The sequence below is a fragment of the Acartia tonsa genome, chromosome 15 (genome assembly GCF_053477335.1).
Source record: "Acartia tonsa isolate MP-2025a chromosome 15, ASM5347733v1, whole genome shotgun sequence".
NCBI classification, from domain to species: Eukaryota; Metazoa; Arthropoda; class Copepoda; order Calanoida; family Acartiidae; genus Acartia; species Acartia tonsa.
The window spans coordinates 3,957,372-3,972,344 of record NC_137274.1 but is presented as its reverse complement, the minus strand read 5'-3'; the positions used below and the strand labels follow the sequence as shown (position 1 = coordinate 3,972,344).

General features: G+C 28.9%; 2 protein-coding genes across 8 annotated transcripts in view; both read right to left on the bottom strand.

Annotated features, from left to right (window-relative positions):
* LOC145307377 (uncharacterized) overlaps positions 1-14,973 on the bottom strand; it is a 449,599-nt gene that overhangs the window by 146,085 nt on the left and 288,541 nt on the right. The window lies entirely within an intron of this gene.
* LOC145307226 (uncharacterized) overlaps positions 6,144-14,973 on the bottom strand; it is a 57,138-nt gene continuing 48,308 nt past the window's right edge. Inside the window, exons 8-13 of the mRNA XM_080149603.1 lie at positions 10,477-10,575; positions 10,219-10,317; positions 9,989-10,087; positions 9,357-9,425; positions 8,666-8,714; positions 6,144-7,912 (exon numbers count right to left, since the gene is read on the bottom strand). Of these exons, the coding sequence (XP_080005729.1) occupies positions 8,686-8,714; positions 9,357-9,425; positions 9,989-10,087; positions 10,219-10,317; positions 10,477-10,575 (395 nt within the window). The 3' untranslated portion in view covers positions 6,144-7,912; positions 8,666-8,685. The remainder of the gene's footprint in view (positions 7,913-8,665; positions 8,715-9,356; positions 9,426-9,988; positions 10,088-10,218; positions 10,318-10,476; positions 10,576-14,973) is intronic.

The window sequence follows — 14,973 nt, the reverse complement described above, 5'->3', positions numbered from 1 at the left end:
AAAAATTAACAGTGATGATACACAAAATTAACCCTTCTGTGGAGTAAAAATAGTGGCTGAAACGTTGAACACTGAATTTAATGAATCAAGCAATCAAAATTACGAATTTTCCCAAAGTTGTTGAGCAAACAAACAGAAAAACGTAATTATAAAACTTTGGAGACTAGTGTAACAAACAGCCCATTGTCCAATATCTCTCGGCGGAAATTATCTTTCTAAAATTTGACCTCAGATGGGCTAGTAGGTATAAGCTAAGAACGATGTTAAAAGTTAAATTTCAGATGTTTTACTCGCTCACTGTGCAAAATAATCATAACAAGGATGACACAACCATAACAAGCAAAGCACAAAAAAAAATTTTAAAAATATAAAAATAGCTAAAAACTTGCTAAACCGCCATGGATGTTTATAGTTAATTATGCTCCTTAAAATCACATTTTCCCCATAGCATTACAGACGTATGGACAGACATAGTGAATAATAGAGTAGCTTTGATACTAAAAAGTACTCGAATTATCAGAGACAGACCCTAACTTGTGTCGAGTAAATTGTAAAGACGCTTTTATAGGCACCTTAACAACCAATTTTTTTTATATAAAAAAGCACACAAACAAATATTTCATTACTATGCCCCATTTTTAAAAGCGAAGCTTTTCTATAATTAGGGTCGGTCCGTCCGTCCGTAACGGATAGCTTTTTTTGTTGTTAATTTTGGCATGTTAGAATTGTACTATCGATTTCAAATTTTGCAAGGTGATTCCTTTAATAGTTAGGTACGATTTAAAAAGCTTAGCAACTCTATAATCATCAACAAAATATCCGTACGTCCATTTTAAACATGTTGATTTTTTTACATTTTTAACAACAAATTTTTATGTGATCTAATCATCCGATTGTTCTGATTTTTGGTATATTGAGTCCTGGGACAACAAAGTATAATGTAATAAGCAAAGCAACTCTATAATCAAGTCCTAAAAATGTAAGTATGTCCATAAACATTCTCCTGAATCAAGCAGTTTTTCAACAAATTCACTTGCAATTTTGCTTTGACTCTTATACATTTATATTATGATTATTCAGTTCTGACACTATACAAGTGTTACTGTCCGTTTGTCCTACCGTTTCAGCGCTTTGCTTTTATGGATGTTGTCATCCTTGTTAATTTTAATTTTAGAAAGAAAAATTAAATTTGTTTTGGCGGAGGGATAATTTTTTTGTTGGGGCGATTTCCTTTTGGACAAAAAAAGTTATAAAACTTCCCAGGACATATGTGAAGCTGTAAATCACTGAAAAGAAGAACCATTTCGATTCAGTTGGTAGCGATATTCTTTACAAACAGATACACAGACAAACATCCTGTTACTTTATTATAAGAATATAAAAAATAAAATGTATCTAATATATCAGAGAATAAGGGCTGTTTATTACACTAGTCCCCAAAGTTTTATAATAACGTTATTGAGTGTTTTTTTACAACTAATTTTATCTCATGTATCGTTTCAACCACTAATTGTAATCTATATAATGTGGATCAACATTGGGGATGTACATCAATTTATCAACCATTGTCTTATCCCTTTAGATACTTCAGCACAAACAAACAGACAAACATCCTGTTACTTTATATAATAAAAAATAAAAAATGTGACATTTCCCCCCACCCTATTACCCCCCCCCCCTAACCCCAGGGAGGAAGGTGACATTGGGCTATTTATTATTACACTAGTCCCCAAAGTTTTATAATAACCTTTTCTTATTCGTTGGCTTAACAACTTTGGGGACATTGGTGAATTTTGATTGGTTATTTCATAAAGTTGAGTGTTCAAACGATTCAACCACTAATAATATCTTATGTATCTAAATTGGGGATGTTAATCATTTTATCAACCATTGTCTTATCCCTTTAGATCCCTTATAATCCTCATAAAACCTGTTAAACCCACCTGATACACATTAGGAGGGAGGGGGGATGGGCGTGTTATGTCATTGATTTTAAAATTTTTTTGAGAAAAACAAGGATGACAATATCCATACAACACATTAACACTTGTAGATAGAATGTCAGAATATAAATGTATAAAAGTCGAACAAAACAAAATTGTAAATAAATATGCTGAAAAACTGCTTAAATACAGGATATTGTTTAAGGACATTGTATCATCATTGGGGATATACATCAATTTATCGGCCATTGTCTTATACCTTTAGATCCCTGTCAAGAGTAAATATGATGGCAACAGTCTGGAAATAGGTATTATAAACAGCTTTCCGCGGATATTATGCGGATAGTGTGACTGAGAACCGGTTCTAATCCAGCGGATATTAATCGGATTCCACTGTTTCACACACATGTTACTCACCAAGAAAATTGCATTGTATTATAGACAGCTTTCTGCTGGATATTATGCGGATAGTATGAATGAGAACTGGTTCTAATCCAGCGGATATCAAGCAGATTCCACTGATTCACACACAAGATTCAGAGAGAGGTCGGACAATGAGCTGATTATTATATACAATCTATGTATCTATGTATCTATCTATGTAACTATCTATCAATCTATCAATCTATCAATCTATCAATCTGTCTATCAATCTATCAATCTGTTTATCTATCTATCTTTCTATCTATCTATGTATGTATCTATCTATCTATCTATCTGTCTATCTATCTATCTTTCTATCTATCTATGTATCTATTAATCTATCTATCTATCTATCTATCTATCTTTTTTATTTATCTATGTATGTATCTATCTATCTATCTATCTTTCTATCTATCTGTCTATCTATCTATCTTTCTATTAATATATCTATCTATCTTTCTATCTATCTATCTATCTATCTTTCTATCTATCTATCTATCTTTCTATCTATCTATCTATCTATCTATCTATCTATCTATCTATCTATCTATCTATCTATCTATCTATCTATCTAATTATCTATCTATCTATCTATATATTTATATGTCTATCTATCTATCTTTCTATTAATATAACTATCTATCTATCTATCTTTCTATTAATATAACTATCTATCTATCTATCTATCTATCTTTCTATCTATCTATCTAATTATCTATCTATCTATCTATCTATCTATATATCTATCTACATATCTATCAATCTATCTATCTATCTATATATATTTCTCTATCTATCTAATGGATATATTATAACTTGGATCTATCTATCTATATGTATATATATTTATCTATCTATCTATCTATCTATCTATCTATCTATCTATCTATCTATCTACTATCTATCTATCTATCTATCTATCTATCTATCTATCTATCTATCTATCTATATATATATATATCTATCTATCTATCTATCTATCTATTTATCTATCTACTTATCTATCTATATATCTACTTATCTATCTATCTATCGAACTATCTATCAAACTATCCCTCTATCTATCTATCTATCTATCCAACTATCTATCTTTTATATTATTCCTAAAAATTGAGAAAGGTTTAAAATATTGAAATATTTTTTGTTAATATATAATACAGATACATTTAACTAACTGAAGCTTTAGAATTCATTTGTATCTATCTATCCACTTTAATTAAAGTCTAATGCCCCCTCCCCTTCTCCCTATAGGGATATGACAATAGATGAATGTAAGAATTATCTGTCTATCTATCTATCTGTCTATCTATCTTTCTGTTTATCTATCTATCTATCTATCCAACTTTAATTCTAAAATTTGAGAGAGGTTTAGTGATTAAAACTAAAGTTTGATAACTCATTTGTATCTATCTATATACATTAATTACAGTCTAAGCCCCTCCTCCCCCACCCCCTCTTATCCCTATAGGGATATGACAATAGATGAATGGTACAATTATTATCTATCTATCTATCTATCTATCTATCTATATATATATCCAACTATCTATCTATCTATCAATCAATCTATCTATCTATATATCTATCTATTTATCTATCAATCAATCTATCTATCCATCTATCAATCAATCTATCTATCTATCTATCTAGCTATATAATATTTATCATAAAACTTAAGAAAGGTTAAGTGATTAAAATATTTTTTGTTTATATATATATATGATATATTTATCTAACTAAAGTTTAAGAATTCATTTATATCTATCTATCTACATTAATTATAGTCCAATGCCTCCCCCCCCTCTTCTCCCTATAGGGATATGAAAATCTATCCATCTATCAATCCTCTACCTACCTATATATCTATTTGAACTGAACATCTATTTATCTTTCTAATTATCCATTTATCTATCTATCTTATAATACTATAATATATCTATCTATTTGCCCCCCCCCCTCTTCTCCCTATAGGGATATGACAATGGATGAATGGTAGAATTATTATATATCTATCTATCTGTCTATCTTTCTATCTGTCTATCTATCTATCTGTTTATCTATCTATCTATCTATCCAACTATATATCTATCTATTTAGCTATCTATTATTAATTCTAAAATTTGAGAGAGGTTTAGTGATTAAAATATTTTTTAAAAATAAATAGTATTATAATATATCTATCTAACTAAGTTTAAGAATTCATTTTTATCTATCTATCTACTTTAATTACAGTCTAATGCCCCCCCCCCTCTTCTCCCTACAGGGACAATGGATGAATGGTAGAATTATTATCTATCTATATATCTGTCTATCTTTCTATCTATATATATATCCAACTATCTATCTATCTATCAATCAATCTATCTATCTATCTATTTATCTATCAATCAATCTATCTATCCATCTATCAATCTATCTATCTATCTATCTATCTACCTATCTAATATTAATCCTAAAATTTTAGAAAGGTTTAGTGATTAAAATATATTTATCAAGCTAAAACTTATCTATCTATTTAACCATCTTTCTTTCTATCTTTCTAACTATCTATCTATCTATCCAACTATCTATCTTTTATATTATTCCGAAAATTTGAGAAAGGTTTAGTGATTAAAATATGTTTTGCTAATATTATATAGATACATTTAAGTAACTGAAGCTTAAGAGGCCGTTTGTATCTATCTATTCAAAATCATAGAAACTTTACAAAGGTTTGGTGATTAAAACATTTGACAATAGTGCAGTTATAGATATTAGTTTTAGTAGTGGGGCTTCTCTATAATTCATGCTGTATGTCTGACATTGAACATCAGCTATTGAAAAGCAAATTTTTTTTTCATTCTTATTTGAATCATATATCCCTAGTTTTAAAAGCAAAGCTTTTCTATAATTAGGGTCAGTCCATCCGTCCAAGATAGATAGCTTCTATTCGTTAATTTAGGCATGTTAGAATTGTCCTATCGATTTCAAACTTTGCATGATGATTCCTGTAGTAGTTTTTACGATTTAGAAAGCGTAGCAACTATATAATCATTACCAAAATGTCAGTACGTTTATTTTAAACATGTTGATTTTTTTACTTTTTTAACAACAAATTTTTATGTGATCTAATTATCCGTTTGATCTGATTTTTGATATATTGATTCCTGGGACAACAAAGAACAATATCATAAGCAAAGCAATTCTATAATCAAGTCCTTAATGTAAGTATGTCCATAAACAAGCAGTTTTTCAACAAATTTATTTACAATTTTGCATCGACTCTTATACTTTTATATTCTGATTATTCAGTTCTGACACTATACAAGTGTTAATGTCCGTTTGTCCTACCATTTCAGTGCTTCGCTTTTATGGATGTTTTCATCCTTGTTAAATACCTATTTATTTTGATTATATATTATTTTTATAAAATTCTAGGATGAAAATGTATATTTTATCAGTAATCTAAAGGGATAAGACAATGGCCCTTAAATTCATGTACATCCCCGCAATGATGATAGACAAAATTACCCCTTCTGTAGATTGCAATTAGTGGTTGAAATGTTTTGACACTGAAGTTAATGAACCAACCAATAAACCTTAATATAAGTTGTTAAGCCAAGAAATAAGAAATTTTATTATAAAACTTTGGGGACTAGTGTAATAAACAGCCCAATGCTTCTCCATGCCCTAATACCCTCCCTCCCCCCCCCCAACATCTATAGCCATACCGAGATAAGTAAAAAAAAAATTGAAATCTGTCTGTCAGAAGATAATTAAAATGATAAAATTAAAACATTGAATGCTAATAATTTTATTGGTTATATATCAAGGTCAATTATTCCATTTTAATAAATGTTAATAATCAAAAGGTTTAAAGTATCCAAATCTATATTTTTTTTATAAATATTGCTTTAGATTAAACTTGAATCAAAAAATCACTTTTTACAAATTTATAAGAAAAAAATGTATAGATTTGAATTGATACAATTTAACAAAATATAAACTTACAAACTAAATTAATATGTTTTAATGATTAATATATCTGTAAATAACTAGCTATATAATGTTTAGAAAAAAATAATTGCAAATAAATAATCGGAATTTTTATAAAATTTGTTTCAAAAGTAATACAATTACACAACAGTCTAAAGATCTGTGGAAATAAGGGGAAAAATTAAATTATCCTGGCAATTGAATAGGTTTTTTATATAAAAAATAAGATAAGTATTAAAAATATTGTAATAGCCAGGTTTTAGTATAAAAAAAAACTTAAAACTAAAGATGTTGGGCTGGTTTTAATTTTATTTGCAATATTTTTTTTAAAATCAGCATAATAATATATGAAATATAGTAAAAAAACACGATACTGTTGAATATATATAGTATCATGGAAAGAAAATGAAGTGACAAGTTTCATCATATTTACACAGTAGCTTTAGATAGGTTATTTTTGGTTAGGTAAATGTTAATGATTGCTCTACAGGGTTAGGAAATAGGCTCTGCAGGTTTAGAGCCCCCCCAGGGGCTAGAAATAGGAGAAAAGTTAATGTGAAGTCACAACAACCTAGCTACTTTGTTTTTCTTTCCATGTTAAAAATTGTATATTCAACAGATAATAAATCAAACTGGCAGAATCTAGAAAGTACAAACAATATTGATTAAATTCAAAGTATTATTTTTTAAAATTTCTTATGCTTGGATCCTGATACCTGACGTTTTAAGTTTTTAACACCCAAAAATCTAGATAATTTTGTTAGTAAACTGGACCAAATTATACCTTTAATATCAATTTCTTATTACTTAGACAAAATTCATGCCAATTTGCTTCAATACTATGTATAGTAAACACTTAGTCCCTTAATGTAATTGAGATATTCAACAAGATATAAAAGACCAATTAGTCAGAAAACTAGGTTATTATCTTCAATAGATTAAGAATATTGAAACTGTGTCTTTTGAGATATTTTAATATTACATTGATGTGTAATTTCTCTTAATTTGAAAAAATCAGAGATCACAAAGAAAAATTCCTTTGCAAAATAAAACTTGAACTGGCAAAAATGGATCATGTATATTTTATAAGATTGTTTATTATTATGATAACTCCTTGTATATTTAATTCATTTTTTTTCTCATATAATGATATACCAATATTCAAATCTTTTCTAAGATTGTGGTTAAGTTTAATCCCTATTTGATCCATTCAGGTGTTTAATAGTTTTTTTCCTGTGTTGCTTTGAAACCGATTAATATGAATGGAATAGAACTGGTTCATAGCCATACCAAAAAATAATGTCTAGCATAGTTTTCTACAATTATAAAATTGTACAATCATAAGATTAAAACCAGTTTATTATCCAGTGCCTTTGGCATCTTGAGGTTAAAAAATCTGGTTTTAATCTTATGATTGTACATTTTATATCTGTGGAAAGCTGTTTATAATATGATGTGAAGAATAATTATTATTGCATATGTAACTAGATGAAAATTGAGTAAATAGTAATATATATAGTTAATAAAAAATGTGTTCTGTGAAGGATCTTTATCTGCTGCCCTTGTCAGTTCTAAAGTATAAACATTGAATACTATAAGAAAATAACAAACAAATCAACCAAAAAATAAGGATGACAACATCCATAAATAGCGAAGCTCAAAAATTATGAATGGATATCTGGAAAAAATGAACTATAGAGCAGTGTCAGACAAAAATCATTAAGCTTGATAAAAGCAAGAAATCACATAGCTTTTAAAATCACGCAACATTTAAATCATGAAAGCTTGAAAATCTAGGAATCGATCTAAAACCCCAATTAATACAAAAATCTTAATGAAACTTGGTTAAAATATATAGAATGTAAAATTAATTCATCCCTGAAAATTTCAGCTCTCTATCTTGAAAAGGAGATGCAAAAATTAAGAATCTAGGAATCGATCTAGCATACCAAATAACAGACAGATGGACAAAACAATGTATAGATTATATGGGCATATGGCATGGGAATCTTCACTAAAAATTTCAGCTGTCTATCTTGAATAGGATCCGAGAAAATAACGTTTCCCCCAATTCAATAATTACAGACGGACGGACAGACAGATAGAGTATTTTTGCTACTAAAAAAGATTTGCTGGGCTTAAATTATCCATAGATTTAAATATTTTACAAAAGAAAATAAAAAAAAGTATGTGGGGATTTGGTATATTAATCTTTGTTTAAACATAGTATGAAATTTCAGCTTGAATGATTTAAAGCGAATATTTCCCCTTTTAGGTTTTACTTTTTGCATGATTGCATATGTCAAATTTATATAATTTTTTACCTATTTTAACTGTTGTTCATTTACTCAACATCTCTTCCTCTCTTAGCTCCTGAAATATTCATTACATATTTAAATTACAAAAAACTCAGGGCTAAAGCTAACTACACTGTAAGAACACACTTGTTGTAGAAAATATATTTCGCTTTCTTAAAGGCTTCTCAATTCTAATTGTTTGAGAGTTTATGTACATTAAATTAAATAAAATAACAGAATGTAGATATTAATATCTGTATTTCTGTCAGTGGTCATTGTGACCAATTAAAGTTACCAAAGTGTCACAAAATTATTAATAGATCCTGGTACATAGGGAATATCAATTTAGTATCAAAAAAGTTTGTCAATGTCATTCTTAAATTTGTAGCCCCAATACTCTTTACTTGTTTATCTGTCTATCTGCTTGTCTGGCTCTCTAAAAATTAAGAAACCACATTATTCTTTATCTACCAGGAGCCAATTTATAGGTACAAAAGGGACCTACAGATAAGGGCTGCTTGATAATATGGGTAAGGAAGCAAGTCAGAACTAAAAACACATTCAGCACTCTAGCTCAACTGTAAGATGGTCAACCCTCCCTTTATCCACAAACCATTGAGAACTCATTTAGGGTTCAGTGTATTAGAGCAAAAACAGAAAATGAGAAAGAAAACATGTTTCCTGCAACAGCTGAGGCTTAAACAAGAATAGGACTTACCATTTTCTCTGAGTACTTTTGCAATTTCAGTATGCCCTCCAGGAAATGCCACATCAAGTGCTGTGAAACCTAGACACATTAATTTCTATAATACACATTTTAGATTCACAACTAAATATTTGACCAAAAATAGTTGGGACAGAAAAGATAAATTGTAAATAGATATATACAGGGTGAATGGTAATAGTAGAAAATTCCATGTAGCTTCTTTGTTTAGAAGATAGAAGAAAGCATTGAACATCCTATTATGTAATTTAGGAATTCAAGTCAATTTCAGGTTCTCATATCCTCCAGGTCATAGCTCATGTAAACTTAATTTTTTACTTAAGGACAATTAATTTTAAACTTTTAGCATTAGTTCACATTACATTTTAAATTTCCCTGCGGACCACCAATTGCTGCAGCTTGACCTGTCAAGTACAGCTGTTGCTACCAAAATTTATATTTAGAGAATTCTAATTTACATAAAAATAAAAATTTTCTGTAGGTCTATCTGTCAGACAGATTTCTCCTGGGAAAAAAAATGAAGGAATAATAGTATTGTGTAGAAAGCCATCATCCTAGTCCTATGTTCTAATAAAGAGTTAAAAGGTAGATGGATAGATATAACTAAAATAGATTAAGAAACTAACCATACATATCCTGTTTATTGACATCAGCTCCATTTACTATTAGAATCTTCACTATTTCAGTGTGTCCTTTCTGTGCTGCAAGTATAAGACTGGTTGCTCCTAGATGAACATACATTTGTCTAATCTATAAACATTATATAAAATAAAAGTATTGTGTAGCTAACAATTGTTTTAATAAAGAATTAAAAGGTAGATGGTTAGATACATATAAAATAAATTAAGAAACTAACCATATATATCCTGTTTATTGACATCAGCTCCATTTTCTATTAGAATCTTCACTATTTCAGTGTGTCCATTCAATGCTGCATACATAAGACTGGTACCTCCTAGATAAACATACATTTGTCTAATCTATAAACATTATATACAATAAAAGTATTGTGTAGGTAACAATTATCTCCTATGAATAGTTATCAGCCCCATGTTCTAATAAATAATTAAAAAGTTGATGGATAGATATAACTAAAATAAATTGTGTAACTAACCATCATTATCCTGTATATTGACATCAGCTCCATTTTCTAGAAGAATCTTCACACTATCAGTGTGACCTTGAAATGCTGCAACTATAAGACTGGTTTCTCCTAGATAAACATACAATTGTCTAATCTATAAACATTATATACAATTAAAGTATTTTGTAGCTAACAATTATTCTCCTATGAATAGTCATCAACCCCATGTTCTAATAAATAATTAAAAGGTACATGGATAGATACAATTAGAATAAATATACAAACTGACCGTTAGTTTCCTTTAAATTGACATCAGCTCCATTTTCTAACAGAATCTTCAGGATATTAGTGTGTCCTTCAACTGCTGCCCATATGAGACTGGTTACTCCTGGATAAACATACATTTGTCTTATATATGAAAATATCATACAATAACAAATATTGTGTAGCTAAACAATCATTATCCTAGCCCCATGTTCTGATAAATAATTAAAGATAGATACAATTACAGTAAATTATTTTTTAAATTTTTGTTAAGAACAAAAATTAATTTTTTTTTGGAAGTGGGGGTGTTATTTTTTTAAGGACGATTTCTAATGGGAGGGTGGTTAAAACATTATATAAAACAACCAAATTAATAAGTAGGAATATAACATGAAAATTGTTTTGTTTCACAATTGTAACTTCAATAACAAAAAAAAAGACTAAAAAAAATTTTGAAATAATGTTTTTTCTATTCTGAAAGCATGATAAGTAACTTCACAAATGGAGAGGAGTAACTGTCATAATTAATCCTTAATAATTAACGGGGAGAGTAAACAAGATTAAAACAGCCTGAAATTCACAAATCACCACTTCAATTTTTTTGCCATGAAAATTGATATTTTTTGTTTAATAAAAAAGAAATAATTAGTAAACATGTTTTTCTTTGTATATTATTCTTCACTTATCAGAAAGACATTATATATTCATTAAAAAAGTATGAAAAACAAAGAAAATTTTTTTTTTTAAGAGCTTAGATACTTTGCCCTTAAATATATTTGTTGATATATTCTTAAAATCAAACTATTTTTCTTTGTCTTTTTAGACCTTTTTAGACTTTTTAGACAAGCAAAAAAGAAAACTGTAAATAAATAAAACAGAGATGTAAATAAATAAAACAGAGATTAACTGAAAGATGCAGTTTTCCTAAACCCTGATAATTTTTACAATTTTTCTTGATTATATTTGCTGTAAGAAATATGATTATATAAGCAACGTGTAATAACAATATATTTAAAATAACTTTTTCATTTGAATTAAGAAAACAAATAAAGTTTTCTAACAATACTTTTTTTAAATGTGAGTTATTTAACCCTTACAGATTGGGCCCCAATTCCCACCTTAATAGACCAGGGGGGGGGTCATATTGACCCCCCCTCTATCTCGGCTTCTGTTACAGATAAAGACGTAAACTTTTTTCTGGTGGTTCATGTGTATTTTTAGAGAAAATTACTTTTTCTAGTCATAGCAGTCAGGCCGCTCCTTAGCCGCTTTTTAGCAGCCAGCCGCTAAATTTTAAAACAGCTGTAGAGCGGCCAATTTTGCAGCTAGGATGACCAAATATTAGTACAAAATTTATTTTTCATAACCAAAAAATTACTGATCATCGCCAGTTACGGCGGTAAAATGTTGGTTGGCATCGCCAATTAATATTTTATCTGTTTATTGTTGCTCAAGGATTTACCAAAAAAAATTTTATGTCTCTATCTGTAATAGAAGCCATGATATTCATGATATATGTCTGTAGTAAAAGCCGGACAAAAATTGGTCATAAAGTTGGTCAGGGTGCGGTCAAATGGTCATAACACCACTTTTCTCATAAGGTCATCTCAGTATTCACCAAAAAAATTAGGTTTCTACCTTATACACAAAAGTCATAATGTAAAAATTAAGATTTATTTAGAATTTTTTTAAATTTTGGTGCTACCCAACCAACTTTTACCGGACACCACGACCGACACAGACCAGATATCCTAATAAAATCAACTCTTGTCGACGTATAATTACTAAACTTAAAAAGTCATGAAGTCGCAACTCTCCATCTTACATACAAAAAAAATGGCATTGAAAAAACTAGAGGGGGGTGGTCAATATGACCCACCCCCCCCCCCCCAGATCTGTAAGGGTTAATATCATTAAATAATGGGTGAGAAAATTGACACATCTATTTATATGAGCAGTTCATATTTTCTGTCATAGTGCTCATAACAAAAAATCTTTTCATTTGCATGCAAATTATCCATAGTAAGTAGAGTATGTCAAAATTGTGTTTATCTTTATGTTATCTTATGAATGGATTTTAATGGGTTAATAAGATTTTAAAAGAAAAGAAACAAAAAAAAGATAAACCTTGTAATACTAATCATTCTATCTTAAGCAAAATTCAAACAATTAATCAAATATAAATAAATGAAAAAAATCTATATCTTTACCTTCATTATCATAAGCATCAACATTAACACCTTTTCTTATTAGTTCTCTGACTCTACTGATTTCACCATTTCTAGATGCTTCAACCAAATCTTAAAGTAAAAACAATTAAACTAGGATATATGCTCAAAGAAGAGGGTAGCATATCCTAAGATTTAAAACAAGGAAGAAAAAGTATTGTACAATTATTCCTTCTGTTAATAATATCTATAAAGACAAACATTTTATGAATAGAAAATAGTTTTATTTATCAGTAAAATTAATTTTCTTTTGATTTGACTTTATATAAAATTTTATTTAGGTAAGAATAATCAATTACATGTATTTAGACCATATGCTAGTCTTTAATTAATATATGACATTGATTTTTTTAAATTAAATAAAAAACTATATATTACCTAACTCTAAATCTCTTGCTTCTAGTTCACTTATGGTAGTTTCTTCAGGAGTTGGTATACCATCAGGAGGAGGAGAAGTTGTGGAACAGGATATACTTTGATGTGCAAGGACCAACAGGAAAACCTTATAAAGACAGAAAAAAATTTATCATTGACTAAAAATATGATAATTTCTTTTTCGTAAATTTATTTACATTCAAAAACATAAATTCTAAAATACCTGAAACTAAAATTTTAAAACATTCTAAAGAATTCAAAAGGGGTAAAAAAGTTTAAATGTAAAAATTCTGCTACATAATCCTTATGAAAAGGTAAGAGTCTTTCTGACTGTTTAAAGGGTCGCACTAACCACTGAACAAATATGGTTCGAATTCACAGTTCTTTTTTTATTTTATTGGAAACACAAACCTCTTAAAAAAAATTGCCAAAAAAAACCCAGAAAAGTCCTGCTAGGCAGATCCACTGTATGACTTACTAGTTTTACCTTCCTAATAGGGTGCTGCAACTTTTTTTTTTTCAAAACTAAAATTGTAAGTGGAAATCACCTTCCCATATCCCTCCCCTCCCTCCATTGCAAGGGGCATTAATGGCCTTTAGGGGTGTAGCTGCTAGTACTACATATTTGGATACTTCATAATAAAGCAGATATTAGCCCTGCAGGTTTAGGGACCACAAATATAGACCCAACAAGGTTACAGCCCCCAACAGGTGTTAGGTATATAACTTTAAAAAATCTACTTTTCCTCCTAATAATTTAAAATTAAACCGCTTTCAAACTAATTTAAGTTTCCAAAGGTTTAATAAAATATGATACTTATTTTCTCAGAACCATTTGTTGCAATATTACTTAATTAAAGGATACTGTTAAAGACATACTCACATTTTTAGGACTTGAGTATAGGGATGCTTTGCTGATAGCATTGTACTTTGTTGTCCTAGGAATCAGTATTCCAAAAATCAATTACATCACATAAAAATTTTTTGTCAAAGAAAGTTAAAAATCAACATACTATAAATGGATGTATGGACATTCTGATAACGATTATAGAGTTGCTACGCTTTTTAAATCATACCTAATTGTTGTAGGAATCATCATGCAAAGTTTTAATTGGATAGGACAATTCTAACCTGTCCAAAATAAACAAAAGAGCTAAACATTCCATGGGCTTATGGACAAATGGACGGACTGACTCTAATTATAGAAAACCTTCACTTTTGCTAAATAATTAACTTTAACATACAAAATTAAGTCTTCTCATGTTAAGAGTTGGCTGGTTCACAGATGATGTATTACTAAAACTTGTATCTAGCACTAATGGTTATGCAGGGAGGAAGGGAACATTGAGCTGTTTATTACACTAGTCCCAAAAGTTTTGAAATAAAGATTTCTTATTTTAATCAAATTTTTAATGGTTGGTTCATTAAGTTGATTGTCCAAACTTTTCAACCACTATTTGTAATCTAAAAAACAGGTTATTTTGTTTATCATCATTGGGGATGCACATCAATTCATTGGCCATTGTCCCTTATCCCTGTAGATCCCTGATGATTATGTAACTAGAGCCTCAGCTCAATTAGAAAGAGAAAACTAGTATGGCAAGAAAATTATTTTCCAAAATGAAGACATGTATTTTATAACAAAAGATAAAGTTTATAT